General features: G+C 35.3%; 1 protein-coding gene across 1 annotated transcript; it reads left to right on the top strand.

The window, feature by feature from the left end:
- The first annotated feature begins 1,651 nt into the window (after positions 1–1,651).
- On the top strand, positions 1,652–6,921 carry LOC108620366 (uncharacterized). Its single transcript, XM_089474217.1, has 2 exons — positions 1,652–2,294; positions 4,113–6,921. Exons 1-2 carry the CDS (start codon positions 1,734–1,736, stop codon positions 4,365–4,367), a joined length of 816 nt encoding a protein of 271 aa, XP_089330343.1. The 5' UTR covers positions 1,652–1,733; the 3' UTR covers positions 4,368–6,921.
- The last annotated feature ends 5,468 nt before the right edge of the window (positions 6,922–12,389 follow it).

Below are 12,389 nucleotides of genomic sequence, written 5' to 3'. Positions count from 1 at the left end.
AAGAGAATTCAGTACACTCTAATTTCACCCAGTCTACACCATAGATACACTCAAGTTTTCCTTCAGTGTATCTATGTTGCCAAAGGGTGCACAATTATCTGTTGGCCGGTCATAAAACTTATGCACATAGAATGATATATTCAACTAGTTTTGTCTGCTATTGCCCAGAGAAAATGCCGACATTTAACGAGCTCTGACATCTTGCTCAATGTCATTTGGCACCTAAGTACCTAGCTGGCTGGCGCCTACCTGCGCTCACGACCTCTGCACCTGTCTTACTCAGATCTGTACCCATATATAGAAATATATTTAGTTATTCTTCCTCTTCTTGCTAGTGCTGTGAATCAGCATCGCAATTATTGCACTATTATTACTATATGTACATATATATATAGCCGAGTATATCGAAATGAGTCTACTTTCTCACATGTGTGTGTAGAGTTAATTACACAAGTTGTTTGTGTTGTAGCTGCCGGGAAATTACCAAACGTATCGTAATGCGGCTGACTAATTTAATGCTCCCTCTGCTCTTCCTCGCTCCGCCGTTAGCCCCTACACCTCTGCCGCTTACCGTACCTGAACCACTCAGGTGTGGGTCTTGTTTACACTCCCTCTGGCCAGCTAGCCCTTAGCACGTATATTTTCCCATTTGCATTGAGTCTTTGCTTCCGACATTTTAAAGCTATTTCTCCTCTATTCAGTTATGTTTATTAACTTTTCCCTCCTCCATTTGTTATTGTTTGTTATCGACTGGATTCCAGTTATTTATAAAATGCGGGCGTACTCGGTTCTAATTGAATCGAACACATTTTATATTGAAAACAAATAGAGAAGCAAACATATTACCATATGTATATATAGATATATATTAGATGTTAGGGTTCATAGCCCTAATGATTGTACATCAGATCCACATTTAATAACCTATTTTAAATTGATACGTATTTCGATATATATGTAGGTTGTGCGTTCATTGTTGTCAGATCTCAGGAGTGTTCCATAATGGAAGGGAATACGTTGCCGGTCTCAACCAATTTGTTTTTTGACATTAACTATATTCAAATTATGGTCAGGCCTAAGTCACGGTCTCATTCTATACGAGTCTGGTGTGTAACATCTGTGAACTAAATTCGTGAATCGAACCGAATTAAACTTTTCCGTGCCAACAGTGATCAATCAATGATCTACAAAATAATATATTTCGAATTCATGCATCTCATTTAAGATTCCACATACTAAATTTATTATTTATCGCTTTTAAGTCGACATATACAAATCTTAGGCAAAATATAAGGAGATGATATACAATTCGACCATGATATGTAACACACAAAATTGATATTTTGGTTAGATAAAGCTATCGAACTTATAGATCAACATGATTCCAATCCGATTCCATTAAATCCTTCAAGATACACATAAGTAATTCTTAATTAACCACACTTTGGTTAATTATTCTCGAGACGTAAAGTATATTACCCCTAATATAATGGAATTCGGTTGTAATACTAATAATACTATTATTAAAAAATAGTTATAAAATTAATAATTGTTCAGCTCGTAAATAGAAAATCATAATAAGAATAGTTTCTTCAAGAAATGTTATCAACACGGTGCTATTTTATATTTCGCAAGACAAACTGTCAATTTCAAGTTAATCTAAGCAACATTTTCTCAGCAAGAAATTTTAAGAAATATTTTTGTTATATTTGTAAATTTGTACACACTTTTTTATGAACGTTACATTTTGTAGGTATTTCTTTTACTTATTTGACTGCAGTATTTGCTGTAAATTGTACGTGGAAAATTGCAATTTAAAAACAAATTGCTTGGACTTTGTATTTGTGCACGGATTAACGGTTGTCTGCGTATGTGTTGCATGTCTACACATGCATGTGCACACATATATAGTGTATGTAGCTGAGTGGAAAATGTTCAAAGTGCGAAAATTTCAATTTCTCGCGGGCGAAAGCCAATGTCGCACCTTCTCCATATGGAACTTCTGTCCTGCCAGACGCTGGGAGCAGCTGTGGGAGCTCATCGGCAGCTGTACCCCATGTCGTTACGAGTTCTTTCCCTACATCTTCTGGTTGGTGTTTATTATCAGCGTGACGGGAGCCTATCGAAGCCTCGGCGAATGCGTTCACATCTATTGCATCTCCAGTCAACCACTGGAGATGTGGCGACCCCGAAAATTTTACGTATTCAACATGGAAGTTCTGCGCATGAGCCGAATGGTAGGCGCCATTATCATGAGCTATGCTTGGCTGCTAATGATTTATGCGCTTGTCAATGTGAGTGTCATACAAATATCAGATATATATAGACACAGATGCAGATACAGATACAGATACAGATACAGATACAGATACAGATACAGATACAGATACAGATACAGATACAGATACAGATACAGATACAGATACAGATACAGATACAGATACAGATACAGATACAGATACAGATACAGATACAGATACAGATACAGATACAGATACAGATACAGATACAGATACAGATACAGATACAGATACAGATACAGATACAGATACAGATACAGATACAGATACAGATACAGATACAGATACAGATACAGATACAGATACAGATACAGATACAGATACAGATACAGATACAGATACAGATACAGATACAGATACAGATACAGATACAGATACAGATACAGATACAGATACAGATACAGATACAGATACAGATACAGATACAGATACAGATACAGATACAGATACAGATACAGATACAGATACAGATACAGATACAGATACAGATACAGATACAGATACAGATACAGATACAGATACAGATACAGATACAGATACAGATACAGATACAGATACAGATACAGATACAGATACAGATACAGATACAGATACAGATACAGATACAGATACAGATACAGATACAGATACAGATACAGATACAGATACAGATACAGATACAAATACAGATACAGATACAGATACAGATACAGATACAGATACAGATACAGATACAGATACAGATACAGATACAGATACAGATACAGATACAGATACAGATACAGATACATATACAGATACAGATACAGATACAGATACAGATACAGATACAGATACAGATACAGATACAGATACAGATACAGATACAGATACAGATACAGATACAGATCAGATCAGATACAGATACAGATACAGATACAGATAGCAGATACAGATACATATACAGATACAGATACAAGATCAGATACAGATACAGATACGATACAGATACAGATACAGATACAGATACAGATACAGATACAGATACGATACAGATACAGATACAGATACAGATACAGATACGATACAGATACAGATACAGATAAGTACAGATACAGATACAGATACAGATACAGATACAGATACAGATACGATACAGATACAGATACAGATACAGATACAGATACAGATACAGATACAGATACAGATACAGATACAGATACAGATACAGATACAGATACAGATACAGATACAGATACAGATACAGATACAGATACAGATACAGATACAGATACAGATACAGATACAGATACAGATACAGATACAGATACAGATACAGATACAGATACAGATACAGATACAGATACAGATACAGATACAGATACAGATACAGATACAGATACAGATACAGATACAGATACAGATACAGATACAGATACAGATACAGATACAGATACAGATACAGATACAGATACAGATACAGATACAGATACAGATACAGATACAGATACAGATACAGATACAGATACAGATACAGATACAGATACAGATACAGATACAGATACAGATACAGATACAGATACAGATACAGATACAGATACAGATACAGATACAGATACAGATACAGATACAGATACAGATACAGATACAGATACAGATACAGATACAGATACAGATACAGATACAGATACAGATACAGATACAGATACAGATACAGATCAGATACAGATACAGATACAGATACGATAGATACAATAACAGATACCGATAAGATACAGATACAGATACAGATACAGATACAGATACAGATACAGATACAGGTACAGATACTAATTCGTACTTAATTCTATTTAGACTAAACCCAATTTCATAATGCCATGGCTAATATTGAATACCATCATGCTGGGTCTGGACTTCTTCTTTTGGGTGTTAGAGGTGCTAACAGGGCGATTGACACTGAATTTGAGCTCTATTTTGTCCATGCTTTTATTGCTCTGCACCCTGGCCCTGGTCAACTGCATCAAGACGGTGTTTGAGAATGCGATTAAATACAATATGGTGGAAACCCTAAGTGTATTAGGGCCAGACTTGATATCACTCTTCCTTTAGGCCATGCCAGATTGAGAACAACTTAACTCCAAAACGCATCGCGAACCCCAAGTGGCAGCTCATTACAAGATACAAGCTGTAGCACCTTTTGGGTCTCATTAAATTGAATGGTTATCATTAAAAAGGTGGAGCACTTCCTAATTGTATCAAAAACTGAGTTTCCTCCCCACAGCTGCCTCAACTGACCGCCTGGCCGGCTGCCTGCCTGCTGCATTAAGCTCAATTAACCGGCACGCACACTGACTGCGCGACTGACTGACTGACGGACTGACGGACTGACTTGCTGGTTGGCACCATCGTTCAGACCTTAATCAGTACCCGTGTGGCAGGTACAGCTTCAGTTTAAAGTATAGCTACAGCTGGGGCCCGTGCCTAGCAAACACCTTGCGAAAGCCTAACCAAGCCGAACCAAACCTTCGCCCTACCCTCACTTAAGTAGCATGTTTGTATACAGATCTGTATATAATCGAGGCACTTTAGCTTTATCGTATGCCTTGTCCGTTAGAGTAGCTTATTTCATATTATTCTATTTACTGATCACTGAACAGGCTCAGTTTAGCTCGTCGAGGATCAGTTTTCTAATAACGAGTCTTATTCTCTATCCAGAATTTATCGATATATTTATTAGCTTTTGAATAAAAATTATCATTAACTTTAACTAAATTCGCTTTAGTTTCCAATAAATAAATACTTCAGATGGTAAGATCATCATAGCTCAAAATGAAGTTAGAAATGAAAACTCTTGCTATAAAGGAACATAGATATAACGAGTATATTATATGTATATAAAATTATTGTAAATGTATTATATTGTACATATGTTATTTACCTACTTCATATCCATCTCCTTCATTTTAGTTTCCAGAGGATACGAAAGTCGCTGAAAGCTTTCGTTTCTCATTGCCTGACTCTGGCGATTTGAGGAATTGCACCTGTTCTGCTCAAGCTGCAAGCTGCAGGCACCGAAATCTATACTCAATTAAAAATAAAAAGAAAATAATAAACAAAAAACAAGAAACAGAAAATTGAAACACAACCTGAACGCTTAACATGAGGGGTAAAAAAAAAAAAAAAAAACAAAAAAGAAGAGCAAAAAGCCGCTGGGCCAGTTATGTGACAGACGCAGATAGCCTCAAAATGCGGAGCAGTCGACGACGTTGCAACCAAAGTATACAGCTGGCTACTCAAGTGCCTTCTGAAGCCGAAGTTGCCTTCTGCTTCTGTTTCAGCTGAGATAAGCAATTTGACTGAGATAAGATCGATAGATTCAGCTCTATCTATATGATTAATAACAATTGAGAGCTTTGCTCAAGTTGCAGGGTACTGCCACACCTTAATCGGAGACCATCCAATTATAGGCATATTTGAAAGAGACCTAGAGTAATCCACCTAAACTAGGTGATATCGGCTCCATGACTCTATTACTCCGAAAAATATTTGATAAGTTAAATTAAATCATAATGAATGATCTATATCTATATGCACTAGAACTGTGGAAGGACGGTGAACAAGTAAATATTATGCAGCCGATGGCTGCAGATGAAGGAAACAAAACACTCGTCTCTGTCCATCCGGCCGACTATCCAGCCATCCGTCTCTAGTCCGTTTCTTCGTTAATCCATCCGTCGAATTGGGAATTAAAACGAAAGTGAAACGCCGAATGCGTTTTCGCATCAGAGTCAATGCAAGATTTTGTGACTCGCCCTCTCTTTGCAATTCTCTTAGGGTAAATGACGGCCGCAAAACTCTTCGCATTTTCTGGAGACTCCGCAGAGACTTCAACTACAGGAAATGTATTGTGAAAATGGCTGTGAAGGTGAATCAATAACAGGCTGACGACAGCAATACTGAGGAAAGATTAGGCAATCCAACGAACTCCACTCAATTCGAAACTCTGCTGTAATTCCATTTACAAATAGTCGAGCAAAGCTTGGGGATGACCTAGTGAAGTAGTGGAGTTTCTGAGTGGATGTTGATTATTAGGGTTTTTGATTTGACGAGATGCCAAATATCAGTTATTAGAGCATATCTCGTGCATTGAAAGAGCTGAATATGGGGCATACAAAAGTACTTCCACTGCACTAGTAATAAAAACACATTTGTTTGCGTTTGGCTTTACTTTTATTTTATTTAATTAACTTTTCTGCTCTTCTCTTATCTTGGAATTATACATTAAGCCCTCTAAGCAAAACATTGCAAGTCCGGCAACAATTCCATGGGATATATGTATACATATAATACAGTGTATCTTTCCAGATGATGGCAGAAAAGGCCGCCTACAATTTGTTAGTTGCTATTAAATATAAAATGTATCAATTAATGTATATGTATATAGATGTCATAATTGTACACTTGTTGATTTTTATATAATGTGGTAAGATTTGTGTACCTAATGAGATGTGTATGTATATACTCTTTATAAACATATATACTTTATTTATAGTTATACTTGAAGGTTTGTTAAAGCATGGTTAAATATTTTATTTTCTGGATTGGTAATATATTTTTTGGTATATATAGATGTATATATTGTATTTAGTTTTGTTTTTCTAAAAGTTTACAAAAGAACCGTATTTTTATTCATATATACATATTTAAGTTATAGACAAATATGTATAACTTTTCATTAATATTTGTTTGTATTTCGTATATTGAAATTCCTGTGCCACATGCCTACTTATTCCTGTATGTATTTACCTAAAATTTGTTATCATATATAGTTAATTTTGTACTTTCGGCTTTACTCGGCCAAAAATGGAAAAAACAATTCGGAACAAGCTGCTTTCAACATTTCGTATAATATATTTTGTACTTTTGCATTACCTATAATATTTTGTGTGTGAATATGAATGCATGTCTGTGTGTGTGTGTGTGGGTGTGTGTGTGTGCTAACTTGATTCGTGGTCAAGGTCGAAAACTAGACAAAATCTTCAGTACTGTGATCCACTCAGCCAACTGGAAATCAAATTTAAGCCATGAATTAAACAAAAATGTATATTTAAGAGTGATAGCCATAAATATCTGCACAAAGCGACGAACCTCGTTCATGGCAGAGGCGTTAAAATTTATGAATTTTAAAATGATATTCACGCAAGGAATTAAGTGAAATGAAATGAAATTAAATAAAAACCAGACAGCAATTCCATAAAACCAAAACGAGTCAAATAACAAATGAGACAAAGCGAAGCTAAATCAAATAAATGACTGCAACGCTTCAGCGCTGAGCCAGTCACGGTGACTGTGTGTGAACGTGTCACAGTTACTTATATATGTATGTATATATACATATATCTGAATATGAAAGTGATTCGACTCTCAAACTATACACGTATATCAAACTTCATATAAGTTTGCATCTGTATCTCTATCGACGTCTGCTGCTATTGTAGATGCATGTCATCATTTGTCTCAATGCGAATTAGAAAATGTATCTGTACCCAAAATCCTTGCATAAAAATGTATCTCTATCTATCATCTATACCTCAAACTGGGTATGAATGGTCATCGAATACAATGCAGTATCTCGGGCTGCACCTGAAACTCTTTTACCTAATTCTGAATCAATGGCTGTATCTGTATCTGCATTTGAATATACATACATATGAATGTGTATCAGCCTCAATCGAAGTTGAGAAACTGATTTGTTTTTTATTTCGGAACATGACTTTTTATATGTAATGAATGCATCTATACTAATATAGATTTCAATCAATATGTACCCGAATTCAGTCTTTTGACTGCAATTATATATGTATGATGTATCTAGCGATAAACAATGGGATCTCTACTATATCTATAATCGCTCCGCATCAAAATGGCAAACGGCATCCCTGGGGCTCATGTTGTCAAAGCAGTGAGCACTAAAAGTAGCCGAGAATAAAAGCAACAAAAGCCGCAACAATATGCCGGCAAATGAAACAGAACAGAGAGAATAAAATTGAAACAAAAACAAACAGCAAAACTAAACAAAATACAAAAACGCAACGAAGTAGCTCAACATGACCTTCACCCAATAAAGCGATCACTGATCGCGGTCAGAGGTACAAAAATTTGCAGTCAAATACAATTGCGCAATTTAGTCTCTGTCTGACTGCCTATATATACATATATATATATATATATATGTGTGTGTGTGTGTGTGTGTGTGTGTGTTAGACTTTTGTTCCATTCATGTGAGTGTGCACGTATATGTGTGTGTGCATACTAATCAGAAAGATTGCCAATGGGAGTTGAGTGCGAGCTTATGCATCGAAATACATACACACATATGCATACATACACAGGCATGTAAGTCACTCTTCCAAAAAACTAGATCTTTACGTATACCGTTAACTGCGAGCTTTTTTCGTATTTCCCATTCTCATTCACATCAAATTGTTATATATGGCCGTATTTGAATGGAAAGGTCAGGCGCTTGCCTCGGACACGTATTCGAGCGAAGAGTTGAAAGTGCAAATTGAATATCTTTAAGCTCGAACTGATAAAAATATATATTACTCTCAGCCACTCTGTATACAAATATAATATATGATTGATATAAATATATACAAGAATGCAATCGTTATGTCACGCTTGTGTTATGTTACGCTTGTGTTTCGCGGAATTCGCAGAACTGTTTCGCAAAATCAATCAGTCAATAAATTATTTGGTCCATTATCGAATCACTTATACTCAGCACAGGGTATCTTCTAGTCTGTTACACTTGTTCCTTTCCTTTTTCTGGCTTATACTTTACTTGCTTGTTTCGCCGTCAACTGACTCAATGTCCCCTTTTTTGCATACCTCATTATACCCTGAACCCATTGAAAATGGGAAATCAAATTATAATGTTTTTATTAAAATGTATATTATAGGCAGAAAGAGGCGTGGAAGACCCCACAAAGTATGTATATTCTTGATCAGGGCGACGAGCTGAGTCGACTTAGCCCTGTCCGTCTATCCGTCCGTATGTGTGAACGCGCCGATCTCAGAAGATATAAGAACTGGAGACTTGAAATTTTGTTGTATATACCAGTATGTATATCGCGCATATCGAGTGTATCTCAAAAAATCGATAAGTTATCAGGTTATCAATTATAAAACCTTATCGAAAACCGGTAATAACATTTTTCTCCTACATTTTCAGAGCTAGAATCGCTAAATCTTAATTGTAGATTCTTGTGTGTTAGAGATTATCCATTTTGTTATAGTAATAGAGGGAGTGGCAAAATGCATATAGCATAGAGTGTGTGACTGTGTGTGTACTTTGTTAACCCGGGTCGTGCACGATAGCAGTTACTGCACTTGATTAGATACGGCGACAGATCAAATTGCTTTCACACGGTGGCGAGGAGACAATAGCTAATGACCCCAAATGGCGCTAGATGGGGTAGAGGGAGCAAGGCGGGGTGCCAGAGAACAAAGTGGAAGCTCAATTGAGTAGTGAGTGTGAATCATACTTGAAATGACGAAATTCCGCTGATGTAGCCAGCAATTGGCACCAGAAACAATAATTTCTATATACATACATACATATGTACATTCTATTCAGACCCAGTATATGAATGCAGATACATCTGTATGAAGCACATGTTAAGCTATCATTATATTTTTAGCAAGCTACTCACGAAGAGAGAACTTTGGCTGCTGCAGCTGTATCATATACAAGGGTGATTCATAGCATATCGAATATACCTAGATGATATATGGCTATATTTCATATATTAGAAATAAATAACCTGATGACGAGCGAGTCATTCCTACAATTTGAACATTCCCCATTTTGACAAATGCTGAAATTTCTATAAAGCACATATAGATCTGGATTAAAAATTTGGCGACTCTAGCGTTAAAGATGTAGCAGATATAAATTTATTACTGGTTTTCGATAAGGGTTTTCATCGATAACAAAATAACGGGGAAGGTTATCGATCAGCTCGTCGCCCTGATTAAGAATATATTGTATGTATGTACATATATACTTTGTGGAGTCTGCCACGCCTCCTTCTGCCTGTTACATTCATATATGTATGTATATATATATATATATATACATATATATATATATATATATATATATATATATATGAATGTAACAGGCAGAAGGAGGCGTGGCAGACTCCACAAAATATATATATATATATATATATATATATACACTCATGGTCAAATTAATAGGTGTGACCCAAAGATTCTAGCATATTTTAGAATAATTACGGTTTGACAACATCTATCAGCACGAAATTGTTTTTGTTAGGTATGGCCACACTATTTGAAAAGGAAATAGGTAAATCTTCCAAAAAAAATTTACTCGCTAAAAAGTTTTGGCTGTTATACATTCTCTACCTCAAAATTGACCTGGACACATTAATAGGTGTGTTTAACTTAACAAAAAATTATTAAAATATTAAAGACTTTTTGAGTAAGTAGAACTTCGTTACAAATGCTCTAAAACCAAAAAAAGATAAAAAGAAGCCGGGTGCCCGGAGGAAAACTACCGTAAGAGAGGATTCCCGTATAGTCACCTTGGCTAAAAGGGACCCATTTAAGTCTTCGAGAGCGATTGCCATCGAAATGGGCAATGTTGTATCGGCACGAACTATTCGTCGACGGCTATTAAGCTCGAATCTACCTGGGAGAGTTGCTCGCAGGGTTCCTCTATTGCGTAAATCAAATATTCGGATGAGGCTTAATTTTGCTCAAACTCACAAGGCCTGATGTGGTTTAGAGGGAGAGCGTAAATGGAGAAACATTCTCTGGAGTGATGAAACAAAAAAAAAATTCTTTGAGAATGACTCAAATAAAAATGTTCGATGACCTAAAGGCAAGGAATTGGATCCTAGATATACAAAAAAGGCGGTTAAGCACGGAGGAGGTGGCATAATGGTTTGAGACTGCTTTTCATGGCATGGTTTTGAAATGCACCATCGACCATTTTCATAATAAACAGATTTCTGTAAAAGGAACTATTGAGTAGTGTTATGCTACCATATGCCCACGCCAACATACCACTAAAATAGAAATTCCAACAGGATAACGATTCTAAATAGGACTCCCCAGTAGTTAAGGATTGGTTTCATGAAAATATAATTGAAGTTTATGAGTGGCCAAGTCAGTCTCCAGATCTCAATCCAACTGAGAACCTTTGGGGACACTTGAAAAGGCAAATTTTCAAGACTACCTGCTTCAATTACACCCAATTATTGGAAAATACTCAGGAGGAATGGAGCATCATTCCTGTGGAAAGGTGTAGAAGGTTAATATCATCTATGCCCCAAAGAATCAGCAAAGTCATTGCGAATAAAGGCGGATATACAGGGTATTAACCATACTTATCTAAATATATTCTAAATATTCTACAATATTTCAGAATTTTTAACTTTTTTTTTTAATTTGCTGGGTACACCTATTAATCTGGTCAGCAAAAATTTGAGTTTTTTGTGAAGTATGCCAAAATTATGCTAAAAATTATTATTTTTTAAACTTGTTTTTTTGTTGTTGTTATTCTATAATGTGTCTATTTTTTAATATAAATTAAATTTTTTAGTTATATGAAAAAATATAGACGTTATTCCCATTTAAAAAAAAAAAAAAAAAAAAAAAAAAAATTCACACCTATTATATATTTGACCATGAGTGTATATATATATATATATATATATATATATATATATATATATGCATCGATACTATCAATTTAGCCATCAATTGCCAATAACTCCTAAAAACTCTGCCATAGACACACCTATTATATGTAGATAACATCTCTCGAAGCTGTAAAAAAAAAAAAGCTTTAAAAAAAAAATAACTTTAAAAATGATAAATAAAAGATAATGAATTGAATTTTTCTTGGTATGTTCAAATATTTATTATAGAATTTTATAAGCATAATTTTGAAAAAAAAAAATAATAATTAAACATTTTTTTTGCTTGATTTGCATACATATGTATATATGGGGTATTAATAGTTTTGTATATCCATACAGATATATGGATACAACATTCATATATACATATATGTATGTACTTTATATACATTTATTA

Source organism: Drosophila arizonae, chromosome X (genome assembly GCF_054131065.1).
Source record: "Drosophila arizonae isolate 15081-1271.41 chromosome X, UAZ_ARI_1.0, whole genome shotgun sequence".
In the NCBI taxonomy this organism is placed as follows: Eukaryota; Metazoa; Arthropoda; class Insecta; order Diptera; family Drosophilidae; genus Drosophila; species Drosophila arizonae.
Note: the sequence above shows the minus strand (reverse complement) of the source record. Positions and strands in the feature narration are given on the sequence as shown.

What these genes read in the sequence shown, in the direction of transcription:
- LOC108620366 (XM_089474217.1), top strand. Translation starts at nt 1,734, where the DNA reads ATGAACGTTACATTTTGTAGGTATTTCTTTTACTTATTTGACTGCAGT. An exon ending in TGATTTATGCGCTTGTCAAT is followed by an intron (nt 2,295 to 4,112) that starts GTGAGTGTCATA and finishes AATTCTATTTAG; the next exon opens with ACTAAACCCAATTTCATAAT.